The sequence below is a fragment of the Megascapheus bottae genome, chromosome 11 (assembly GCF_031878675.1).
Source record: "Megascapheus bottae isolate mThoBot1 chromosome 11, mThoBot2.hap1, whole genome shotgun sequence".
NCBI classification, from domain to species: Eukaryota; Metazoa; Chordata; class Mammalia; order Rodentia; family Geomyidae; genus Megascapheus; species Megascapheus bottae.
This window is the reverse complement of record NC_143519.1, coordinates 41,777,698-41,805,480: the sequence shown is the minus strand read 5'-3', so window position 1 is coordinate 41,805,480 and position 27,783 is coordinate 41,777,698. Positions and strand designations below refer to the sequence as shown.

Genomic DNA, 27,783 nt, shown 5'->3' with positions numbered 1-27,783 from the left:
CATGCAAAAGACTTACATTGTATTGATGATTAGCAACAGGTTTGTAGTTCGTTGTTACAACTTTGTCCAGTTGTTGTGATAGCCTTACAGGTTTGGAAGATTCTTCTATCTGCAATCTAAAACACAGAATGCATTATTAATCTACTTATTTAGTGAACTGAAACCTGTAGAGTTATTTATATAATTTTTCTTACTCAATAAATTCTAATTAAATAGGTAAACATACTAGCCTTAATATATGACTAAAATATAAAACTCCTTAGTCCTGTAGGCTAACTATATAAACCATCCTATTGCGTTCTGTAAATCATTTAAAACCTATCTTTAAGCCAGATGCCAGTGGTTTCACACCTGTAATCCTAGGTACTTGGGAGGCTGAGATCTGAGGATCATGGTTCGAAGCCAGCCCAGGCAAGAAACTCCATGAAACTCTTAATTCCAATAAATGACTTAAAAAAGCCAGAAGTGGCAATGTGGTTCAAGTGGTAGAGTATTTGCCTTCAGTAAATGGAGCTTAGAAATAGTCCCCAGGCCGAGTTCAAGCCCTAGGATTGACTAACAAGAACTATAAACCAGCCCCTGACTACATCTTTAATTGCTTATACAAAGGGGTCTGAAATAAATACTTCCATCAATTTATATGTACAATGCATCTTGAGTATTGTCATCCCTTCTAGCTCATTATATTTTATAAATTGCTTCTAATTCTATAAAGTCCCCACCCCCCAAGTCCTGGGGCTTGAACTCAGGGCCTAGGCACTGTCTTTAAACTTTCTCAAGGCTAGCACTCTACCACTTGAGCCACAGTACCACTTCCAGCATTTTCTGTGTATGAGGTACCAAAAAACTGAACCCAGGGTTTTGTGCATGCTAGCTAGGCAAGCATTCTACCACCAGGCCATGCTCTGGGCCTCTTGGTAAATTTAATTACTAAAATCAAGAAGCTACTTAGCTTTAAATTTCCAAAACAAAACAGAACAAACCTCTACTAATAAAAACAAATTATTTTAAATTATACAGTCTAAAAATTAATCAAGTTATTATTAATTCAACACTTTTAAGCACCTGGCAAGAAATAAGGTAAATAAAAATAATGCATCAATACTTAAGGTCTAGTGATGAGTAGTTACTTTATTAGATGGGCAGATACAAAACATTCTACTACCACAGAAACAATTCTGGATTTCAGGATTCCATCTAAATTAAGGTAATTTAAAATACTGTCTTTGGAGAGAGTCATAAAACATATACTATGTATAGCGCATTAGAAAACATCATACATTAAGCAGAGCCTTATGATTTTAAATTTTGTCCTAAATTTGGCATGACACAACTCATTTACAGCTTACTTAGAAATTAGATTAACTGTGTATAGCACAGTAAATCTTAAACCTTAGAAAAAATACAACTTTTTTTTTTTTCCTTTTTCTTTTTGCCTCACACTTGCTGGGCAAAGCACTACTATTGAGGTTATGCCTCTAGTACCAAAGACCAGCTTTCTAAGGTGTTAGGGGAACAAAAGGAACCCTTTAGACTTCTAAGGATATGAGAATGCGAAATGTAGTGCATGTAAGAAAATTGCCTGTCATCCAGATAACATATAATTGAAGAGTAATAATGAAAACAATCTCTTAACTGTATCATTCACAGTTCCTGAGAAAAGTACTCAAGGGTTTATTCAGTAAGAAGTAAACTCCGAAGGACTAATGGGGTGCAATGGGCACAGTAAGGAAATATAACCATGAGAAAATTGCCTACTTTAGAAAACACAAAAAAGTCAGTTTTGTTTTTAAAGTAGAACATGAAAGATAGGAATGAAAAGATCAGAATCAGTATATTTTGAGATATCTGCAAAGCTTTCTAAACTTGCTGTAACATGTACCTATTACTTTGATTATCAAAAAGAAAGTATCCTTTTAAAAAAGAAATACCATAATTTCTTAGATGGTTAGATGTTAGGGATGGAGCAGTAAAGACTCGGTCTACTGGGAGACAAACCTCAAGCAAACAGTCTAAGTGATGGTCCTGAGATGGTGGATGGCACCATGGTATATAGAAGCCATGATTAACGGGAGGATTAAGCTGGAGGAGGACTGCTTAGGCGGCTAACAACCAGACAAAATGACAAGGTAGATCTGACTCCTCTAAACGGAGATGTCTTAAAGTTACTAAAAGATAAATCTTTAAAGGAGAAGAATGATTAAAGACAGCTCTCAGGAATGTTGGCAAGTGTTAGACTTAGGAATTCCAGCCTATATCTATATTGTTAGAAATGACACAGATTCTTGGTACAAGTTTAATAAGGAAATAAGGAACAATTGGTGTAATTTTTTTGTGTAGGGCCTGAACTCAGGGTCTATGATCTGACCCTGAGCTTTTTATGCTCTGCAACTTGAGCCACAGCTCCATTTCTGGACTTTTCTGAGATTAAATGAAGAAAATAGTCTCACAGATCTCACGTTGGGTTTGAACCACAACCCTTAGACCTCAGCCTCCTGAGCAGCTAGGACTATAGATGTGAGCCACCAGTACTTGGCCCATTTGTGTTTTTTTGGCCAGTCCTGAGGCTTGAACTCAGAGCCTGAGTACTGTTCTTGGGATTTTTTCCTCAAAGCTAGCACTTGAGCCACTCTACCACTATGCCAAACTCCCGGCCCTCACTTGTGGTTTGTTTTTTTTTTTTGATAGTTAACTGAAGATAGAAGTCTCACAGACTAACCGGTTCAGGCAGGCTTTGAACTACCATTCTCAGATCTCAGCCTCCTGAGTAACTATGATTACAAGCATGAGCCACCAGCGCCTAGCCTAATGGAGACTTTTTTCTTTTCTTTCTTTTGCCAGTCCTGGCCTTGAACTTAGGGCCTTTCTCCAGGTTAGAGCTCTATCACTTGAAACACTGCACCACTTCCAGCTTTTTTCTATGTATGTGGTAGTGAGGAATCGACCCCAGGTGTTTGTGCGTGCTAGGTGAGCACTCTACCACTAGGCCACACCCTTGACCCTAACAGAGATTGTCAGGTAGACAACATGAAAATCTCCACTTAAGGGGGTCAGGAGTTTGGCCTAGTGGTAGAGTGCTTGCCTAGCATGTATGAAGACCTGGGTTCGATTTCTCGGTACCCCACATATGTAGCAAAAAGCCAGAAGTGGTGCTGAGGCTCAAGTGGTTGAGCTCTAGCCTTGAGAAAGTCCAAGGACAGTGCTCAAGCCCTGAGCTCAAGCCCAGGACTGGCAAAAAAAAAAAAGAAAAAGAAAATCTCCACTTAACAGTCTAACTTTACCTTAGTCTAGATGTTTTACACTCTTATATCCCCTCCTTTGTGCACACGCATATGTGTATGTGTGTGTGTACTATACACATCAATCTCAAATTTGAAGGTATGTTTAGTGGACAGTTTTATCCTATGTAGCAGCATAACTTTTAAGGCCTCAGTGTCTGGTTACACATAGGCACAAGAGATGCCCAAAGCATCTTGAGGGACAAAAAAGGAAGGCAGCATACCAAACAAAGATTCTTATGAGTGTGGATGTTGCAGGATAGCTAAGATTTGCACTGCCTGAAGATTTTGTTCAAGTAATTATATATTTTGGCTACTTTCAATTTATCCACTGCAATTATTTTTTTCTTTAACTCAAGTCAGGCATGGTTTGTCTCATGGTTCCTCAAGAAAGCAAATTGCTTTTCATCTTGGGAAGGCTGCTCTGCAGGCAAAATGCATTTGTGTGATGATGGGGGAAGGAGGAATAGATTGCATGTGGCGGAAGAAATCCAAATCCTTGGTTGCTCATGTTTCTCCTGTCAGCTGCATATGCTGGACATTATTTTAGGGTAGGCAAAAAGAAGAAATGTATGACAAAAAAAAGAAACATAAACACAACTACATAGACATAAAAATTTATGACTCTATAGACATGTTTTATCACATAGATTAATATGTATCTATGACATACAAACCCTCAGCCTAATTTTAATTATGTTCTAAAATCTAAGTGCCAGTGATTGTATATAGAGAATTCCCTTCTTGAATACTTGTTAAATAAGTCATTTGAAATGATGTAAAAATTAATGCTAATAAATTCTTTAAATAAAAAAAAACAACTGGAGGCTTAACAGAGTTCATTTGTTATGAATACTAGCCACTTTTTGTTAAGAAATAATCTTAGTTCTAATAGACAAGTGACAAAGTGTATTTCATGCTTTATTTTCAGTTCCAGTTGCACTCCCCTAGGAGTGACACACTAGTCACAGTCAACTTCTCTAATCTGTCAGTACCCTCAAAGATATCTGAGGATGATGCCAGAAATATGTGAAACAATCCTTATAAAACACTTCAAGAAGAGGCATTATTTTATTGTAGCCATTACTGTCTTTTTTTTTTTTTTGCCAATCCTGGGGCTTGAACTGTAATGTATCAAAAATGTATAAAAGTTTTATGCATCACTGATATATACAGAGTAAAATTATACATTATATGTAGTCATGATGCATACTCAAGAAATGACAGACAAAATCCACTTTACTTTTCTAAGCTGATGATCTGGATCACCTATACACATCTCAGCAAATGTAACACTGGTGGATATATTTATATTTGATAAATGAGGTTGATTCATCAGTAGGAAAACATGAACTTGTAAATTGTATTTTTCCACTTGCAGCAATATTTTTATATCCCTGTATCCCTCTATGACTGATTACAGGTTCATTCATGCTATTTGAAAACAAGGGCAAAGTCTGTGTCCAAGACATAGGCCAAGGTAATATGCTTGAATGGCAACTGAAAAAAAAGGAAACTCAGAAGTATGTAGGAGGGAATAGATGAGGTAATGGAGATCAAAGAGGCTGACCTAACAGAAACTAGACAATAGGGAGACTGGGAAAATTACTTTGATGAGAAGTATTTTCCTATTTTCACATTTATTGAACTAAAAATCTTCACATTTATAACAAGATTCAAAATCAATCACCCAAGCAGTCTCAATTTCTAACCTGATCAATTTCTTTATTAAAAATGTACAGACTGAGTAATTAAGCTGCTGACAGTGGTAGAAACAATGCTTCTCTACCAACTATTTTGATATATGCCACAAGGATGAATCATTTTTACAAATTAAAATTTCTATGATCCCATGACTATGAAATGACAGGTACCAACTGGCTATATAGTAGGATCAAACAACCTCTATTCAGTAAATTAAAGAATACCGTTTTACAAAATTCCAGTTGCCTTGAGGAGGCATATCATGTCAAACTCCAGGAAGCTACTCAGGTGAACACTAACTAAGACACTGTTGCTATGGTGACTAAGCAAATACAGCAAATGGCTACTTCATTAGTGAGCCATGAAACTCGTAAGTGCAGGGAAATATGTAGCGGCACATGGTCATCAGGAGGGCTCATGGATTTAGAAAGAATTTCTTAAATGAGAAGGTAAGTTTAAGCATGCTGTTTGAAAAATTAGAAGAGAACTTTCTGTGTTAATCCAAACAGGATCAAACCAGGGGGTGGAAAAATTACAGAAAGAAGCAGTTAAATTTTCAAAGAAGGAGAACTCTATTTAGGACCAGCTGTGTGATACTGGAATGGATATTACAGGGTGAAAACCACTGAGACTGCCATTTAGTCTGCAAAAAGGGAAAGCAGGACTTCTGGCTAGTGCTCTACCACTTGAGCCACAGCACTACTTCTGGTTTTTGAGTAGTTAAATTGGAGATAAAGTCCCATGAGGACTTTTCCACCTGGGTTGGCTTTGAACTGCAATCCTCAGATCTAAGCCTCTTGAGTAGCTTCACAGTAGGATTACAAGTGTGAGCCACCAGTTCCCAGCTCATTCACTCCTCTTTAAGAAGATGTACAAGTAGGGCACAGTAGCTCACGCCTGTAATCCTACCTACTCAGGAGCTACGGATCACGGTTCAAAGCCAGCCTGGGCACTAAAGACCATGAGACTCATTTCCAATTAACCATTAGAAAATCAGAAGTGGCACTGTGGCTCAAGGGTGGTGGCTTTGAGATGAAGAGTTCAGGGACAGTGCCCAGGCCTAGAGTTGGAAGTTCCACAACCAATGGGGGCCGCTTGAGTAGCTACAACTACAGGCATGAGCCATTGGCACCCAGCTCGTTTGTATGTATGTATGTATGTATGCATGCGTGCATGCATACATGCAAACACATACATAGCTTTTTGGTGGTTCGGGGGGTTTGAACTCAGGCTATGTACTTCCAAGACAGGTATTCTACCATGAGCCACTGCCCCGATCCTTTTTACTATTTTTTCTTTTTCCTTTTTCTTCTGCCAGTCCTGGGGCTTGAACTTAGCTCAGAGCTAAGTTCTTCTGAGCTTCTTTCTTTTGCTCAAGGCTAATATTCTACCATTTCAGCCATGCCATTTTTGGCTTTTTTTGGTATAGTTTATTGGAGATAAGAGCCTCATGGATTTTCCTTTATGGGCTAGCACTGAACTATGATTCTAAGATCTCAGCCTCCTGAGTAGCTAGGATTACAGGCATGAGCCACCAGTGCCCAGCTATAGTTACTTAAAAATAGTCCTAAATTTATACCTGGGGTTTCCTGGAATATGAACCTCCTATTGATACTTCCTGCAGACCTGAGATAACAGGTATGTACCAATATATACATGTTATTTTTTTTTTTTTTTTTTGCCAGTCCTGGGCTTGAGCTCAGGGCCTGAGCACTGTCCTTGGACTTTCTCAAGGCTAGAGCTCTACCACTTGAGCCTCAGCACCACTTCTGGCTTTTTTTTTTCCTATGTATGTGGTACCGAGGAATCGAACCCGGGTCTTCGTGCATGCTAGGCAAACACTTTAACCACTAGGCCAAACTCCCAGCCCCTATATACATGTTATTATTGATTAAGATAATGTGTGCGCATGCATGCGTGTGTGTGTGTGTGTGTGTGTGTGTGTGTGTGTGTGTGTGCGTGTGTGTGCGTGTGTGTGCGCGCGCGCGCACGCACACGTGGCTGGCCTGGAACTATGATTCTTCTAATCTTCATTTATCAAGTGGCTAAGGTTAAGGCTGTAAGCCACAGTACCTGGCTACCAGTTCATTTTATAAAAAAGATACAAAGAATCATATTTTAGCCCATGTTAATTAGGTTGTGTTTCATTGTTCTTTGTTTCTGAGAAGCTGGGGATGGAAATATTATGATCTTCTGATGAGATAATTTCCTAAATATAAAACCTTAGTTCACATTAAATTGCTCTTCAAATTACATGACAGAGCTAGTCATATAAAGCATATTGGTAAGAGTATTCAGGCTTCTAAGACTAGAAAAGTACATTAACAGTACTAGCTTTAGATTTGTTTGGTATTAAACAAAAAAGGCCAGCAATACACAAATCTTTCTAATTCCTAGCAAACACTAGACAATGCTATGCTTGTTTCTGTGTTTGCTTTTGTAACACAAGCATCGTGATACCAAAGCCTGTGAACTTAGCAGCACAATTTATCTTTCTTGATTTCTCTTACTAGGACCTTCAACTATTTACCTCATCCTCTACAACCCATCTCTTTGCCTTTCTGGTACAGAAGTACCAGAATGGCTTTCTCACTAGCTCTGCTCAGCACAAAAAATTAGAGTCACTTCTATCAAACTGAAGTACCCTAACCATACATGGTGGCCATTACTGAGCAGGTCAGTCTAATTTCCTATGTATTTTCCTTTTTAAATTGAAAGTTTACAGAGATGGATGTGCATGACCTATACTTTACACACCAATCCTTCTTTGAAGAGCTCAAAATAGCATCTAATTAGTGTTCTGAGTATTTCTAAAATAGGAGTTAATTAAACAAATTCCTACATCACTGAATTTGTTCTTCTCATCAGGTTTCTTTGAAACCAGCAGCTCTCTAACTTCTTACCTTCACAATCAGTGTCTTTCTTACGCCACTGTTTCCTTTCACACTGGGTTATAAATACCTCTGCAAATATCTTAAATATGTATTTGTACTGGCTTCTTACCAGCTATCTTCTGCCTCCAATGAAGACTCTCTTTTCAAACTGACCTTATACCTCTATCATCTCATCAGACTGTCAGAGGCAAGTCCAAAGAGATAAATAGGATCATGAAGAAAAGCTGCAACAAAGAAGTGAGTCAAACTCACGGAGGAGCTGGGGTACTGCCTGGAGGAGTAAGGGAAGGCTTTTCTGGGAAGGGGGTGATCTTGCTAAGGTAGAAGTTTGCTGTGCAGGGGAAGGATGGAATGAGGGCAGAACCAAAGACAAATCCCAACAATGATAAAGAATTATAGGAGCTGAAACAGAGAGTGAGAAAAAAAGTGAGAAACGAGAGCAAGAGAGATAGCAAAAGTAAGAGAAAGAAAGGGAAAGTGGGGAAGAGAGAAGACAAAAAAGGGGGGAAAAAAGATGGGACGCAAGGTTGAAATCTTGTAATGTCAAGCCTAGTTACTAGAAGTTGGTTGTTAAGCTGATGGTGCTACAGGAGAGAGTTCATTTTAAAATAAGGATTAAGCTGGGTGCAGGTGGCTCACGCCTATAATCCTAGCTATTCAGGAGGCTGAGTTCTGAGGATCTCGGTTCAAAGTCAGCCCGGGCACAAAAGTCCATGAGACTCTTAACTCCAATTAACTACTGGAAAACCACAAGTGACGCTGTGGCTCAAGGGGTAGAGTGGTAGCCTTAAGCTGAAGAGCTCAAGGACAGCACGAAGGCCCAGAGTTCAAGCCCCATGGAGGAAAGAGTATTAAATGCCATCAGCAGTATATGAAGAATATGTCCAGCATGCAGAGACTAGTGTCAGGGCTGAAGAGTGGTGGCACTAGCCACAGGCAAGTGACAAGGGGTGTTTGATGGACAAATTAAACGTGTAACACCAACTTCGGGAGGTCTGAGTCCTAACACTATCTTGGCCTGGTGTCTGGCACTACTGGAGAAACCAAGAGGAATGAGCAAGACAGACAACCATCCAGAATCACTTCTGGACCAACTGAAGATTCTTTGGGATTTCAATTTGCACCTATTCCCAAGCATTCCCTTTTTAGCATGTCAAAACTCCTCCTTGTCCAACACTTTACCTGGAAAAGCCTTCTCCTGCTCTCCAGGTTTGTGCCAGTTCCTCATGAACTTTCTTCATCTCTCTCCTGCAGCTGTCACTAGAGGACTCAGCATTTTAAAAATGTATTTCAAATTCTAATAGCGTTATGAAATTGTTTTTTAAATTTACCTTTTGTTATTATAAAGGCATTATCTAGAGGGATTACAGTTACATAAAAGTCAGGTATTGAGTGCATTTCCTTTCATATGGTGTCATCTCTTCCCTCACTTTCTCCTAGTCCCTCCCTTCTTTCTGCATCAGTCATTTGTATAGTTCACTTTCAAGTGTCCAGTGAGCTCCACTGTTGCACTTGTTTACCTTTTTCACCCCAGGACTCAGCACTTTTACAGCTACCTAAAATATGAGCACAAACTAATGTGTAACTCAATTATATTCTGTGTGTAAAACCATCAGAGATAATGTTATTGATCTATAGTCTGTATAATGTCCACTAGCAAAAACTGCCAGAGCAATCTTCAGTGTAAGCAAATGAAAACAAGGAAGGTACTTCAAGCAAGTTTTATGCTATGTGGTCTTCTAAGACATTTTTATGGAAATGTAGCAAACAAATAATAAACTCCACCTACTAAAAATATACAATTGTGTAAGCTTTCCTACAGCTCTTTTAGTAATCTTGCCAGTCTTATAAAAGCTCAGGTTCTTAAGTTTTGAACTTTAATTTTTTGTATATGTCAAGAAACTGAAAATATTTAAAAAGTTATCATAAGCTGGACATTGGTGGCTCATGCCTGTAATTTTAGCTACTTAAGAGACTGAGATCTGAGGACTGTGGTTCAAAGCCAGCCCAACTGCAAGTGGAGTGGGGTTCAAATGGTAGAGCACTAACTAGCCTTGAGCAAAAAAGCTCAGGGACAATACCAAGGCCTTAAGTTCAAGCCGCAGGCCCAGGGAAAAAAAGAAAAGAAAAAGTTTTGCCTATCTTTAATTAATAATCTCAGACATTTTGTTTTCTTTTTGTTTTTTGTTTTTGGTCAGTCCTGGGGATTGAACTCAGGGCCTGACCACTATCCTTGGGCTTTCTCAAGGCTACAATTCTACTACTTGAGCTACAGCACCACTTCTGGCTTTTTCTATGTATGTGGTACCAAGGAATCAAGCCCATGTCTTGTGCATACTAGGCAAGCACTCTTACCACTTGGTCAAACTCACACCTTCTTTATATTTTAAGTATAGAAATATATATTAATATAAAATTTGACTATATGCTCTAAATTTTAGATACTGAGGTATTTGAAAATGCAAATATACAGTAAGTTTTCCTTATTTGTAGATTTATTACATGTGATTCTAGTCAAGCCTGATGTGTTCTTTATGCTGTGTAACTGACATGGAGAAGCTTGCATCAATCTCATGTTTACTCACCCTTAACTCTGTGGATATCTGTCTCCCCAAAAGTTAATGGGATCAAAAAAAAAAAGAAAGAAAAGAAAAGAAAAAGTCAAAGTACTCCTGTCAGGTCAAAATGGCACATAGTATGTTTACTTTTACTTAGGCACTAAAATAAAAACTGGAGATTTTTGAAAGGTAGAGTATCTATAGCAGAAGTTGGATGGAAAATGAATCTAACATCCATGGTATTTGAAATGAAGTGCAAGAAAGAAGATCTAGTTTTCAGTGAGCATGCAACAGTAATTTTTTTTTTTTTTTTTTTTTTGCCAGTCCTGTGCTTGAGCTCAGGGCCTGAGCACTGTCCTTGGACTTTCTCAAGGCTAGAGCTCTACCACTTGAGCCTCAGCACCACTTCCGGCTTTTTTCTATATGTGGTACCAAGGAATCGAACCTGGGTCTTCATGCATGCTAGGCAAGCACTTTAACCACTAGGCCAAACTCCCGGCCACAACAGTCATTTTTGTAGTAACAATATTAATGCATGCAACCGCAATGTGGCCATCTCTACGTGGTCTTGAGATATACTCAGACCTACTGTATATATACAAATATATATTCATATACAAATACAAACACATAATATAGTTAAGTTTGAGTAATCCTAGAGTACATATATTTGGAGCATTAGAGGTTGTTCCTTGGAATCATAAATATGTCATATTTGTAAATAATTATATGCCTTAAAAATGAGAAACAGCTGAAAAGCAATAGAGTAGCAACACAAACATCTGAAAAGTAACTTTTCTATATTCCTGCTGCATTATAACTATTAAAGGAAAAGTACTTACATAGAAAAACAACCCTTTCCAAAAATGTTCTACTCCTTATGAAGGGAACAGAAACTATATGACAGAAAGATATATATATACACACACACACGCATCCCACATACACATGTTATGTATGTACATGATCTGAATCAATAGAAAGATATTCTAAAGTATCAATTCTTCCCAAATGATACTGTAGTATTAAAACAAAACCATTTTATTGCAGATTTTTTTTTTGTGGGTCATGGGGCTTGAACTCTGGGCCTGGGCTCTGTCACTGAGCTCTTGGAAAAAAATCATTCTAAAGCTGATATGGAAGACCATAAAAGTAATAAAAATTTCTAAATATTTTGTATTTTTAATAATTTCAATTATTTAAAAATATTTGCACAAATTTCAATTTCAATTCAACATGTTAGTATGTATGTACAATGTCTCTTGACCTTACTCCTCATTCTCCTCACTGAGGATGAAAGTTCCAAAAAAAATGCTAGGACTATAATATTTCAAGTATTCAAATATGTTCTAGACATTAAAATACATTACAGTATAAGAAATAAAAGCTCTTTCTTTCCTTTCTTTCTTTCTTTTTTTTTTTCTGGGGGGGGGGGTTCTGATGCTTGAACTCTGGGCCTGGGTGCTGTCTCTGAGCTCTTCAACTTCATGGCTAACGTTCTACCACTTTGAGCCAAGGCGCTATTTCTGGTTTTCTGGTGGTTAACTGGAGATAAAGACTCTCACGACTTTTGTGCTGGGCTGGCTTTGAACCACAATCCTCAGATCTCAGCCTGAGCCACCAGCACTTGGCTACTTTTTTGTGTGTGTAAGAGTAGAAAAGACTGCTAAGAAACAAACCCTATTATGTATAAGAATGAAATATGATAAAAGGATATAATAAGCCTTTGAAGAAAGGAATGGTTATTCCAATAAAGTGCTTGCAAAAGGAGAAGCTCAACTCTCCAGGACACTGGATAGGAAAAAAAGTACCAAAAAAGAAAGTGATGCTTGGGGCCTGGAGTTTGGCCTAGTGGTTAAAGTGCTTGCCTAGCATGCACGAAGACCCAGGTTCGATTCCACGGTACCACATATATAGAAAAAAGCCGGAAGTGGTGCTGAGGCTCAAGTGGTAGAGCTCTAGCCTTGAGAGAGTCCAAGGACAGTGCTCAGGCCCTGAGCTCAAGCCCAGGACTGGCAAAAAAAAAAAAAAAAAAAAAAAAGAAAGAAAGTGATGCTTATGAGAGCAGCTATTGTTTTTTTTTTAATATCCATTTTTGAATTGTTATTTTTTTTTTTTTTGCCAGTCCTAGGCTTGGGCTCAGGGCCTGAGCACTGTCCTTGGACTTTCTCAAGGGTAGCACTCTACCACTTGAGCCTCAGCACCACTTCCAGCTTTTGTCTATGTATGTGGTACCGAGGAATCGAACCCGGGTCTTCGTGCATGCTAGGCAAGCACTCTACCACTAGGCCAAACTCCCGGCCCAAGAGAGCAGCTATTGTAAAAGCAATCAGTAGGATAATTTTAGAGCTACTGTTTTTTTCCAGATATACTTTTGGTTGGGTAATATAATTGCTTGGTTCAGAATCTGTGAGGTTCAAAAGGATTAATGATTTAAAATAAAAATCTTACAGCTACTTGGAGACTCTCCTTAGATACAACCCCTAATATAATTTGGGGGCCATGCTTTAAGACAGAATCACTGACACTTTTTAGGAAGTAACTTGTCACAGGCCCCTGGCATTCTTATGAAAAAGTTCAATAAAAAACAAGACCTCAGACTTGTAGGATATGGCCATGGGAAGCATTCTGAGAAATCAACATTTGGTGATTCTGCAGTGTGAACAAAGAGCATACTTATCCCAACTAATTTCAGGTGCTGATTATCTCATTGGATATGTATATGTAGTTCCTTGTTGACTGGAATGTAATTATGTGGCTCATGACTAGAGCCACATGAAATAGCAACTTTGTTACATATAACATTGTATTGTTCTTGTTCACATACTATTTGAAAGCCATACTTCCCTGCTAGGAATTCTTTATATGTAGGATGAACATTTTTCAAACAAGTTCTAAGGGATCACTTGTATCAGTATCATAAGCTGATACATCATCAAAGCAGAAACTATTAATTAGTTGTTTCAAATCAGATGTACTAGGACTTGTCCTAGAATCTACTTTTTTGTTGTTTGCTTTTGTTTTTGGATATGAGATCTTTTATGTTGTCCAAACTGGCCTAGAATTTATGAGCATTTTACTTTAGCTTCTCAAGTACTGGGATTAAAGATAATATGCTCTAGCCTTGGAATCTACATTTGTAAGGAAGGCTCTGGCTCATTTGTATACACACACTAAAATCTGAAGATGACTATGTACTACGCAAGCACCATAAACACAGAAATCTATTTTATTCATTCATTGCAGGTATAATGTTAAACAAGTGTCTCACAAAAAATGTCACAGGGGTCAGGCACAGTGGCTCACACCTGTAATCCTAGGTACTCAGGAGGCTGAGATCTGAGGATTAAGGTTCAAAGCCAGTCTGGGCACAAAATGACCTGAGACTCTTATCTCCAATTAACCTGTAGAAAATGGGAAGTGGGGCTTGGCTCAAGGATAGCTTTGAGCTGCAGAGCTCAGGGACAATGCCCAGGCCCAGGGATAGGGCGGTAGCCTTGAGCTGAAGCAGGGACAGTGCCCATGACAGCCCCCCGGCCCCCGCCAAAAAAAGTCAGAGGGTTAACAAATACATTATGGCTAAAAAGTATGTCAGCAGGTTGTCAACACTCAAATGAATTAGGGAGAGCGGAGTACATATGGGAGGTGCTGGGTTCGGTCCACTGCACCACCCCCCTCAAAAAAAAAAGAAAAGAAAAGAAAGTGGCATACTGGATGCACAATAAAGAACAAAGAAATAAGCTTTGGTTATTAACAGTTTAATAGAGCTTATTTACTTGCATGATTCAGTTTCATAGCTAGGCACTTGGGAAAATGTCAAGAAATTTAATTACTAATACTTTAGATAGATCACACCAGTGTCACATCAACAAAGACCAAATGACCCAAAGGAGAGGTTATAAATAAGACATCATAATACTTTCCATTTTGTGACTTAGTAAATCCAGTGACATCTGCCTTAACCAGAATCAAGGAGGAAGGAAAAAAAAAAAGGTATCTTGGCAACCAAAACAAACGTCACAAGGCTAAGCACGGCAGCTCTGGGCACTTGACTCACAGGTGTGCCCAGTGGACTTTCACTCAGTCTATCCAGTCTGCTTTCGTACACACTGGTTACTCTAATGGAATTTTAAAGCTGAATTAGTAGTTTATGGGAAATTAAAAACTGTAAATCAGAAAATTGAGATGGGCTGTAACAAACAGTAACCATCAACATGACAAAAAGATAGCCAATATGCAAAGACTGAATAACTACATAAAATAAGCAAAAGAACTTGCAAGCCATAATTCTGAGGCCCATAAAATAACACATTCTTCTTGTAGGCATCTACTACATAATCAAAACCGACATGCTTATATAAAAAACTAAGTTAAAGAAAAGGGCAAATTATGTTCTTAATACACTAGATATATGAATATAAGTATAGTATATTATTTTAAAGGGTTTTTATTTATTTTTATTTTTTGTTGTGGGGGTTGAACTCTGGGCCTTGGCACTGTCCCTGAGCTTTTCAGGTCAAGGCTACCACTCCACCACATTGAGCCAGAGCACTACTTCTGGTTTCCTGGTGGTTAAATGAAGTTAAGAGTCTCATGGACTTTCATGCCCTAGCTGGCCTTGAACTGCGATCCTCAGATCTCAGCCTCCACAGTAGCTAGGATTAAAGGCCTGAGCCACTGTGCTCTATTAAAGTTAATTTTTTCAAAGAAACTTCAAAAAGTTTTAGTAATTATTTGGAAAATTCAACTAATAAAGCAATTTATTCCTCTAGAATAATAGGAAGGAAAAAGATCAGTATATCAAACCAATAAAGATAATTTTCAAAACAATATGGCCTTGAAAAAAAGTTGATTTTTTTTTTTTTTAGCATGGTGAGCAACAATTGCTTTACATAGTTGGGCTGTATGGCACCGTCTTTTGTCTACTGCCCAGGGCTCAAATAGAGATTATTTGTGAAAAGTTATTGTGCTGTATGTATTCTATGAATTATTTTGATCCTCAAAGATCACATTTTTTATGGAAATAAATATCCAAAGTTTTATATTAAAGAAGTATAAACAGCTAGTAATTTAATGAGCTACAGTTAGAACACCATATGGCATTCAATATAATTATGTAATAAGCAGTGAAAATTCTGTGAACAATAGAATTTGTCCATCACAACACCCACCTGCTACAAAATTGGTGTGTGGACCAGACAGTACCGAAAAACAACAGATTTGTATATTAATTTTAAGTAGTTTATGTTCATATTAGTCTTATATGGTGTGAGCTTGTGTGTCTATGTATATGTCAGTTTTTCCTATTTGACTATATTACTTGGACTATGAAACTGTCCTAAAAGCTGAAAGATCTAGCAGATCTTGATGCAATTTAAGTATAATTTTTTGAAACTACATGCAATGTTGTATATAAAAATGATTTGCAGTGAGTGAATTCAAAGGGTAGAAAAACATCTTATTCATTCATCTTTTCATTCCTGAGAGTTGGTACACAGTAAGTGCTCAAAATTTACATAAACTTGTGATGCTCTGGCTGTGAAAACTTTGGTACTACAATATAAAATATTTATCCTTGGGGGAAAACTGCTCATTAGCTAGTATTAATCTTAGTTTCTAGAAGTAATGACATTTTAAATTCTTTATTTAAATCACGTATGTGAGTCAGTTTTCTGTTTCTATAACAAATACAAAAGATAATAAACTTATAAAGATAAAAGATTTATTTCTGGCTCTGTTTTAGAGGGTTCAGTTGGTTCCGGTGCTTTGGGTCTACAAAAAGGCAGGACATCATGGTGGGGGGCAGGGGAGAGGAGGGGAAATGTGATGGAGCAAAATCACTCACCTCATGGTGTGAATGCAAAAAGAGAAAGGGGCGGATGTTCCACTGTCCTCTCTAGGGAAAAATCCCAAGTGGCCTCAGATCTCTTACTAAGTCTCACTCTTTTTTTTTTTTAAATCAGTCCTGGGACTTGAACTCAGGGCCTGGGTGATGTTCCTGAGCACTTTTGCTCAAGGATAATGCTCTACCACTTTTTCTGTGTTTTAGGTGGTTAAATGAAGGTGAGTCTCACATGCTAGAGGCTGGTGACTCACAATCTTTAGACCTTAGCCTTCTGAGTAGCTGTAGGATTGATTACAGGTGTGAGCCACCAGTACCTGGTGGATCATGAAGGATCTCATAAAATCACTTTTGCGTTCAGTTAGTGCGGAAGTGGTATACCATACTAATTATCTGGACTGATCTGTGAAGAAGGGCCAGGGACAGGGACTCTATGCAATCATACTGAGCTTTCATGTAGAAGGGCCCTATTATGTTGGAGTTGGTTACCATTTTGAGATTTCTAAAAACTTATAAATAAGAACCCTATATTTTCATTTTGTATTATTTTGTATATTATGTAGTAATTTCTGCGTGAATCTATACTCAGGAGTGAAGATGGAGACTTAAGAGACTAGTTACTGAAGGCTTCAGGATTGTATAGCTGACAAATCTTGACAATGGATTAGATGTATCTTGTCAAAGAAAGATGATGAATAACTTCTAGGGGAGTGTGTGTGCCTCCCTATGTGTGTGCATGCATGCACATGCATTTAAAGAGAGGGGGGAAATAGGGAAGATGGGAGGTAGAATGGGGAGTGGGATAGTGCATTATGGGATAAGGGTAACAACCAAAACTTCAGATTTAGGCATAGTAAGATGACTGTGAAACCTCCAGGTAGTGTTGTCAAAGGGAAAGTTGTACTCTGAAGCTCAAAGGAAAAGTCTAGGCTGCAGGCACAGATTTCATAATGAAACACACACATATACCTATATAAAAGTCTACTTTTAAACTGCAGGATCATAAAGATAAAAATCCCAAACTGTAACATTTATACCTCCTATAGCAAAATCTATAAATGGTACTACATTTACTTGGTAGCATACAGAATGAATGAAGCCATTTAAGAGTAAATCTACTAGAGAACTGAGGGGAAAAGGGTGAAATAAGTGCAGCAGTGGAGCTCACTGACACAGGTGAAAGCGAACTTGTGGGTAGAGATGGGAAGGAACAGAAGATATCATATGAAAGGAAATGTACTCATTAACTGACTCATGCAATTGTAATCCCTCTGTATATCACCTTTATAATAACAATAAATTAATCTTTAAAAAAAAAAGTAAATCTATGATGGAGGCTGACCCCTTGAAAAGCATTTCAAGAAGCCTACCTCTTTTTTTTTTTTTTTTTTTGCCAATCCTGGGACTTGAACTCAGGGCCTGGGAATGCTAGTGCTCTAACACTTGAGCTACTGCACCACTTCTGGCTCTTTCTGTATATGTGGTACTGGGGAATCAAACCCAGGGCTTTATTCATGGTAGGTAAGCAATCTACCACTGGGCCAGCCTCCAGCCGCTCAATACTTAATTTTTTTTTTTTTTTGCCAGTCCTGGGCTTGAGCTCAGGGCCTGAGCACTGTCCTTGGACTTTCTCAAGGCTAGAGCTCTACCACTTGAGCCTCAGCACCACTTCTGGCTTTTTTCTATGTATGTGGTACCGAGGAATCGAACCTGGGTCTTCATGCATGCTAGGCAAGCACTTTAACCACTAGGCCAAACTCTCGGCCCCTCAATACTTAATTTTTATAGACTGAAAAATTGGTTTAAAAATTCATGATTACTGAATTAGCATCTTAACATAGACACTGTAGAAGATGTACACCGTCTTATATTTTTGATAAGGAACTGCTAAGACTATTTAAATTCTCATCATCTCAAAGTCTAAATTAGCTCTTTTTTTTTTTTTTTTTTTTTTTTTTGCCAGTCCTGGGCTTGAGCTCAGGGCCTGAGTACTGTCCTTGGACTTTCTCAAGGCTAGAGCTCTACTACTTGAGCCTCAGCACCACTTCCGGCTTTTTTCTATATGTGGTACTGAGGAATCGAACCCGAGTCTTCATGCATGCTAGGCAAGCACTTTAACCACTAGGTCAAACTCCCGGCCCTAAATTAGCTCTTCTTAAAAGACTGCGTGTGTGTGTGTGTGTGTGTCTGTGTGTGTGTGTGTGTGTGTGTGTGTGTGTATCTGTTTATATTGTGATTTGAATTCAGGGCCTTATACTTGAGCTATGTTCCTATCCCTTGTTGTTTTACTTTGGTTTTCATATGGGGTTTCATGCTTTTGCCCAGGCTGGCCTTAACTATGATCCTCTGGGTCCATCTCACTAGTTCCGTAGCTAGAATTACATGCTTGCACCAGCACACCTAGTTTTGAAGTTAAAAACCTAACAGTATTTTGTAATCCTAGACAGTCTATGAACTTAATGTACTGAGTGAGATACTCAAAGGAATATGTAGTATCTTTCCTTAGTCTTAAAATGTTCTAGGGAATCATGAACCAACTTGGAAATCCAGGTGGCTGAAGGGACTAGGAACAGCGTATTACATTTTAAATAAAGTGGTAAGTGAACAGGACATATACATAGAACTGCAGCAAACTGTAGAGGGCAGTTCCTTCCCAGATTTTATCATTTTGCACTGTACTATGGTATCACATGGAAGGTATATTTACATCAAAGACAAAGACTAGTATTAATTAATGTGACATTGTTCTTGTAGATGGCAGATGTCTTGTTTAATAAAATCTGTAAACTGCCATAATTTCCTAACACATAAACATAAAAAAATAAAAGCACTGGCTGGAGTTTGACCTAGTGGTAGAGTACTTGCCTAACATGCATGGAGACCTGGGATTCCCTGTACTGCATACATAGAAAAAGCCAGAAGTGATGCTGTCACTCAAGTGGTGGAGTGCTAGCCTTGAGAAAGCCCAAGGACAGTTGTCAGACCCTCAGGACTGGCAAAACAAGAATAAAAACAAAGCAAAACAAAATAAAAAAAACACTTAAGGAAGGAGCACCTTATATGAACATGTGCAGGGCAGACTATATGGGCTAATTAGGTCCTGATACTGCCCTACAGGAATTTGGTCACTTTTGTGGACTACCTTCTCCATCCAGCGTTAAATCTTCAGAACAGACCTTCAACAAATGCAGCTAGGCCGGATCTGCCCGCTAAGCCCCAAACAGAGATGGCTGTCCCGGTGACAAGTCCTCCAGCAAACTGAAGCCATTCCCCAGTTCTGTTTGGGGCCAACCTAGAAATGATACAATTGTAATAACTTTTCCTTCTTTTCTATAAGAGGGGTAAAAATAACCTGCTTACTCAAATACCCTGAGTGGGTAATCTAATGGCATTCATTTCATACTTAGCAATAAGAGATTTAAAATCAAATGCCCAGTTGGACTGATGCTCATTATTCCTAATATATATTCAAAATTAACAGAATGGAAAAGGATGAGGACAGGACAAAAGTAAATGCCTGAAAAAAAGAGAAAAATGGAGATGGCTAGATAATAAAGACAAACATTTCATCCTTCAGTTTGCCTCAGGTTAGTCCTGTTGGTATTCAATGGTGTGAACAAAGAGAAATTGTGTACTGAGGTATTTTTATCTGCCAAAGCTGTGATGCTTTGTAGTGACACCACCACATGCCAATACTGCCGCCTGGAATTTAATTTTAATCTTAATTAAGCACAGCTAAATGTGTTTTTATAAAGGAATATCATTCTAGCAATTTCATTAACTGAAATATAATGATAGATCCTTAACTTTGCTAGTGTTCACTTGACATGAAGCTCCTAAGAAAAATGGTGAACAGGTATGGTCGCCGACCTCAAGGAGCATGCAGTCCAGCAGAGGCAGAATCACAAAAATAAAGGAAAAAGCAATATGTGATTGGCAGCACATCAGAAAAAGTGTGGCAGGAGCTGGGTGGAGATGGTGTTTTGTGTGGACAGAAATAGTTAGGAGATCTGACATGTGAGCTACATTTTAAGGATTGAAAAGGATGGGGCTGGGAGTTTGGTCTAGTGGTAGAGTGCTTGCTTAGCCTGTACAAAGACCAGGATTTGATTCCTCAGTACCACATACATAGAAAAAGCCAGCAGCTGGCTCAAGTGATAGAGCTCTAGCCTTGCCCAAGGACAGTGCTCAGGCCCTGAATTCAAGCTCCAGGACTGGCAAAAAAATAAAAGATAAGAAAAGGATCTTAGGCAAGCAAGGGAAAGCAAATAAATAGTGCTACAAACAGCAGGTCAGGAAAGCACAGGATGCACTGGGGGCAGAGTGAAGAGACTGGTTTTGATCTAGCCCACGCCTCCATGAGGATGGCAGCACAGTATGAAGAGAACTTATTGTTCTCTTGCCCTTAAAAATATATTTAATTAAAAAAGACTCACAGCTCCACTAAAAACAAGCCAAAATGTGGGTATCCCAGGAGAGCCACCTGCAGAGGAACAGAGAGCAGGCAGAACACTGGGAATTCCAAAGAAGACAAGAAATGTTGGGTTGAGATAACACTCTACCGAAAAATTCTTCCTCACCTAGCTGGAAGTGAAGATACTGAAGGAGTTGAAAAATGAAAAAATGACACAAACAAAATTTTTGTACATTTTTTTGCCCCTGCTTTCATTTTTTTAAAAATGTCTTTTCAACAGCTTTGAACTCATTTGGAAGCCCTTACTTGACCACAGAGGTAAGTCTACAGGGACGGTGTGCAACAGGGTCTACGGGAAGGATGTGACTATGTTTCCAGAGAGAGCAATGGGTACTCCAGTCTTTTAAAACAAAAGCAACAGGCTTCTTTCATACCATTGTTTACTTGTGTTTAATCATGATGTTGCAGTTCACCCAAAGTGGTATGCTCTCATCTAGAATTTTTAGTCTTCCCTTTCATTTCCTCCTCCTCCTCCTCCTCCTCCTCCTCCTCCTCCTCCTCCTCCTCCTCCTCCTCCGCCGTGTGTGTGTGTGTGTGTGTGTGTGTGTGTGTGTGTGTGTGTGTGTGTGTGTGTGTGTGTGTGTGTTGTGGGGCTTGAAATAAGTGCCTGGGTGCTGTCCCTGAGCTCTTTTGCTCAAGGCTGGTGCTTTTACAACTTGGGGCCCCATGCCACTTCAGTTTTCTGGTAGTTAATTGGAGATAAGAGACTCTAGGACTTTCTGCCCAGGCTGGCTTTAAACTGTGATCTTCAGATCTCAGCCTCTTGAGAAGCTAGGATTACAGGCTTGAGCCACTAGTGCCTGGTTTCTACTATGTATTTTCTGTCAGGACTTGTATCATTTGACTTGCGTCTTTTAGTTTGTATCTTAAAGATTAGAATTTTAGCGTACCTGGATAACTTATAAGCAGGTTTATAAGGACCACTTATTGCAGTTTACATTTCAGAGTGGTATTCTTGCCCATTTTCAGTCTCAAATGTACTCTGTCTTAACTGCTAAATTATAGAGTAACTCTTTTTTTTTTCTGCTTTATTTTTGGTACAGATATTGGGACTTGAATTCAGGGCTTCTCACTTATGCTTGGCTTCTCTGCTTAAGGCTGGTGCTCTATTACTTGACGTATAGCTCTATTTTTGTTTTTTTGCTAGTTTAATGGAGATAAGAGTTATGCAGATTTGTCTACCCAGGTTGTTTTTAAACTATAATCCTCAAATCTCAGCCTCCTGAGTAGCTAGAGTTATAAGTTTGAGCCCCTGGCACAGAGCTGGTTACTCTATTTTAATTCACCTTGAATTTCTTTTGTACCTAAAAGATGCATACATAACACAAATACAACAATCATCCTAATAACTAAGAAAACATCTGCAGAGAGATACTCTAAGACATCTCTTTCTATATATGCAACATTAGCAATTTAGAAAAGTCTATCATGAGAACCTCTCCAAAGAAGGATGTGAATCAAAACTTGCTTCCAGGGCCGAGAGTTTGGTCTAGTGGTAGAGTACACTTGCCTAGAATGCATGAAGCCCTGGGTTCCATTCCTTTGTACCACATACACAGAAAAGGCCAGTGCTGTGGCTCAAGTGGTAGTGTGCTAGCTTTGAAGAAAGCCCAAGGACAGTGCTCAGGCCCTGAGTTCAAGCCCAGGGACTGGCAGGGATAGGGGAAGCCTGCTTTCAACCATCTGTCTAGGGTCCTAGTATCTGGAGAAAGAAGATTCAGCTCTTCCCTTCTCTACCCTCCAGAGATTTTCACAGGGAAAGGGTTTGCACACACTCTGAAAACCTAAAAAAATAAAAACTTCTGAGGTGTTTTTAGAGGTGTTAGTTGATGACATAAACATGCAGAAGTTCAACAGCTATATATTTTCTTATAGTACAATTAATTTTCAGTAAGAAGGTTTATTAGGATGATGTCCCTTTATATTTAACGAACATGTAATGCAATATAAATAAGGTAATCATAAAATTTGCCATTCAAAGATTAAGGAGAAATTCAATAAGTTGGAATAAAAGTTATATTTAATAAAACATTTTGGTTAGTATTTAGATATGACCTTGATATTAAACATACTTGACAGTTCAAAATAAATTTCTTCCTAATAAAATATTAATGCCAATCTAAATTAATTCTCAAAATACAGAGAAAATAATAGATACAATGAAACATTTTCTTTTTCTCCCCATGAAAGGTTTAAGTGTTGGAATCTTAAGACTGCAGACAAATTCTTGTTCTGCTCCTCTTTTATTTTTTGGCTTTTTTTCTAGATAACTGGATATTTGCAGGATTTTCCCTATTATATGACAAACCCTATTGAAAGAAAATTATAGCATAATCATTTTTTCTTGACCCGAATCTCATTAAAGGGTTTACATATTTCTTGGGTTTACTTTAATACTAGTTATGTATTTAATTTCTACCTTTATCTTAATGAATGATAGGCTCTTACTAACATTTGACTAATATGTAATTCCCATAATTGGATAATTTATCAGACACAATTTAATAGCAGAGAACTATAATAAGAATATATTTCTAAAATTAAATTCCCACTAAAATAAGACTAATCATTCTTAAAGGGCATTATTTATAAATATTATAAATATTCTATTATAGTGAATTCAGCTCAGCTGGCATTTGTTAAAATATAATACAGTAAAAATTCATTGATTAAATTTAAGAACTTGTTGACATGTCAAGGAAAGGACTTTAATAAAGGGCTTTCTCTTTTACTCCTCTATAAATGGGAGAGAATTCATTTCATATATATGTGAGTATACTGTATATGTACATGCATACACACAACCACACAAATATATATATATATGTATGCTTTTTAAATTTTTTTTTTTTTAACCATTCTAGGGCTGAACACTGTCCTTGGGCTTTCTCAAGGCTAGATCTCTACCACTTGAGACACAGCACTACTTCCGGTAATTTTTTCTTATGCATATGGCACTGAGGAATTGAACCCGGTCTTCATGCATGCTAGGTAAGCACTCTACTGTTAGGTCAAACTCCAGGTCCCACACAAATACTTTTGTGTAATGCCAAGGACTGAACACAAAAGGCCTGAAGCATGCTAGGCAGGAACTCTGCCACTGAGCTACATTTGGTCCTTTTATAAACAGAATGCATCTTGATCGTTTTTAGCCTTGTATTAATTACCTCATCTCAACTCTCCTAACATCACCTATCCCTTCATCTTACCAGGTTCAATTTTGCATATACCCACCATTGAGTATTATGTCTGTATTTGTCTACCCTGTCTCTCTCCATTCTTCCCTACCCTAAGCTTCACTCCTCTGTGTGACAAGACATGTTTCAGCTTCCTGGTATTGAACTAACTGTCAGTTAATTATTCAAAGGAGTTATACCATTGGAATTCACTCCTATGTATATCATAAATAAATAAATAATAAATAAATTTGACTGATTATATATGTGTATGGTCCTGTGTGTTTTCATGTATGTTTATATTTTAGATCTAACTTCCACAAATGAGAAAACATGCAGCCTTTCTCTGAATTTAACATAGTTCACTTAACATATTCATTTCCAAGTTCATCTATTTCCCTGAAAATAACAATGTTATTCTTCCTGATGGATATTCTATATTTGCTTTGCAATTACGTTCTCCTTTTCAAAGCAAGACATACATACATACACACACACACACACACACACACACACACACACACACACACACTGAAAAAGTCTAAGTTTCAAGTGTAGTTCTGAGTAGAGAGATTATAAAAGCTGAAAATCAATGACCACTACATTTCTTCATGTAGTTTTGCTAGTTCTTTTCTATTTCAATCCATTTCAGACCAACAAATAGTTTTTGTTAATATGTGCTACTCATAATGTAGTATATTACATACTGAGAATATGAGAAAGGAAAAAAAATAAATAAAACAATTCATGTTATCACAATCTTATAGATCATAATCTTACAGAATATGAAACTTATTTCTTAAACAGAAGACATGAGATATTACATATACCATTAAAGAGTAAGTATGTGGGAAAGTGAAAAGGAAGAATGGCTAATCTTAACTGGATGTGCAAGGGAAACCACAAAGAGGTTATTTATGCTAACAGACATCTGAGTTTGTTTCAAAGGTTCTGAAGGAGCATACCAGAGGCAGCTAAGAAAGTCTAAGCATAGAGACTGTAGTAGCTACGTAAAAAAGACATGAGAGATGGATTGTAACAACATCTAAGCTATATCTATACTTGAGGTATGATACAGCTACATGATGGCTACCAGAAACTGAAGCTAAAAAGACAAGAAATAACTATTAAAAACCGTGAGTGTCATTAAGTCATTAAAATACCTGAAAGATTTTGAGCATATGAGTGCACTATATAGGCACAGACTATCTCAAGTGTACTCAGACAATACACTCATCTACATCTGGAAATCTTTGTTTCCATTTTACATTCCATGACCCCATAACCTATCTACTCCTCTCCCCATAACAGTGCTAATAAATGGATTCTCTAGAAAATCCTGTGAGTATATACATTTATTTGCTCATGTTCAAAGTCTAAAAACTTTGGAGCAAGAATGGTATCCTGTGAATTAAAAAAAAATTTGAGTTTCAGCTTATTGATCACAGAATACATTCATTATCAAGTAACTATAAACATAATATAGAGATACAACTTATGACTTCAGATACATTTGCTATTTTGATAATTTAGTGATTGCACTTCTAGTTCCCTTCTGTTTCAAGGGTTTTCAGTAGATTGCTAGCTAGGATTTAAAATGAGGTAGACATGGAAACTATAAAATCTTTCCTACCTTTCCTCTCCTGAGGATAATAAACCTTCCTGTGTGCCATACTTGATGGTATGGTACCCATCTGCATGAGGTATGGCAGAACATGTGCCCAAATCACAAGAGCTACCTCCTACTTAAGAAATCTCCCATCCATCAGTTCACATTTCACTCAGAATAAATTGTTTTTTTGTCAGTCATGGAACTTGAACCTGATCTGGATGCTGTCCCTGAGCTCTTCAGCTCAAGGCTAGTGTTCTACCACTTGAGGCACAGTGTCATTCCTGGCTTTTTTTTTTCTGTGATTAATTGGAAATAAGAGTCTTATGGACTTACATGCTCAGGCTGGCTTTGAACCACAATCCTTAAACTCAGCCTTCTGAGTAGCTAGGATTATACAAGCACCCAGCCAGAATAAAATTCTTTAATACCTTCCTAATGAGGATAACACACAAAGCTGGATTTTCTTACTGCAACATGTAACATTTCAAAATTTTCCTTCTGCTATTCATTCATTCACCAAGTATTTACTCATTACTTACTATGCCTCGTGTAATGTAGATATTTATATGTAAGTAAACAAAGCAGACAAAAACTAAAACCAAAATCCAAAGCAAAAATTCTCTAGGAAGCTTTAACTGTAGCAGGGAGGAGTTGGCAAGCATACTTATATAAACTATATAGTGGAGTGTGAAACTGTACAGAATGAGGTAAGATGCTCAATACAGTCCTTAGTGAAAAAGTATTTGTGAAAAGACTTGAAAGAAGTAAGGAATGAACCATGTAGTTATGAAGAACAGGGCTGGCCCAGACTGCCAAGATCAGGCAGAATAGGAAGAGGACAAAGAAAACGAGGATAGAGAGAAGAAATAGGCTAGTGATAGGATGGTGATGCAGGTACCTGCTGATCATTACAATGATTTGGATTTTATTCTGAGAAATATAATAACACTGCAAGTAACACGTGAGCAGAGGGCAAGACAGGACTCAGATTTCAAAAGAACAGCTGCTGCTCTAGTTCCTGTGCTAAGAAGAGCTGTACTAACTCTGGTGGAAGCAACTTCTGTGGGTATGGAAATATGATCAGAGTATAGAAGCCTTATTCAGTTTTTTTTGCTCACAGCTGGCGCTCTACCACTAGAGTTACACCTCCAGTGGAGCATTTTGCTGTTTACTTAGAGATGGATTCTTGTAGACTTTCTAACCAGGCTGGAGTTTGCTTCTGTCATCTGCTCCTACACATCCTACAGTCCAGGTGTCTAGAACAATGTGTGGGTCCTAGAAATATGTCTCATGTCTTTGTGTCTATTGGTCTATTTTAATGCTCTTCCCTCATCTCTTCTCACTTAGTTAAAAAAAAAAGAATGCAGCTTTCAGAACTGACATCATCTACCATCTAATATGCCATGAAACTCACATGAACATCACTTGTTGAATCATCCAGTTTCCATCCTTTAGGTACATAAAACTAAAATATAGCCAGGCATTGGTGGCTCACACCTGTAATCCTAGCTACCCAGGAAGCTGAGATGTGAGGATCGAGGGTCAAAGCCAAAAGTCCATGAGACTCTTATCTCCAATTAACTGCCAGAAAATGAGATGTGGTACTATGACTCAAGTGGTAGAGCATTAGCTTTGACTGAAGAGCTCAGGGACGGTGCCCACAATTGACAAAACAAACAAACAAACAAACAAAAACCCAGCCAAGCAAAAAACAACAACCCAACAAAAAACCCACTAAAATATATAATGAATGGCTAGTTTTCTAACATACTCAAAAAGCTAACTATTTTTCAGTTTTGGTGGCAAAGAAAAACCACCTCAGCTACTCTGCAAACACAGCAGGCGACTGTTTTGCTCTCATCATCAGGAGTCCTTAGAAAGCCTTTAATGAAAATGAAGACCACAGAAAAAAGATCTTAACAAGTGGCTTATAAGCCAATTGTTATATTTCTTCAATTTCAGTAGCTGTCTGAGGAAATCCTTAAAAAGACTTGTGTTGCATACAAACTTTATAGGTTGAAAACATCTGCCTGTTTCCTAAAGCTGCTTACTGTTACAAAAATGTTCATTTTGACTGTCATTCTTTTCCTTGTCCCAAGGAGGCATTTAAATTAAGGAATGATTAGACAAGAAAACCAGTCTCTTTGTGTCATTGCTAAAAATCAGAGCCTAAGCTTAAGAAAAGTGGAAACCTAAAAAAGATGATGAGAAATTCAGAGATAGCCCAGTACAATTAGCACTCCCT

General features: G+C 38.0%; 1 protein-coding gene across 1 annotated transcript in view; it reads right to left on the bottom strand.

Moving 5' to 3' along the window:
- Gtf2f2 (general transcription factor IIF subunit 2) overlaps positions 1 to 27,783 on the bottom strand; it is a 131,206-nt gene that overhangs the window by 19,185 nt on the left and 84,238 nt on the right. The window contains exon 6 of the mRNA XM_090342101.1: positions 17 to 116. Within this exon, the coding sequence (XP_090198227.1) occupies positions 17 to 116 (100 nt within the window). The remainder of the gene's footprint in view (positions 1 to 16; positions 117 to 27,783) is intronic.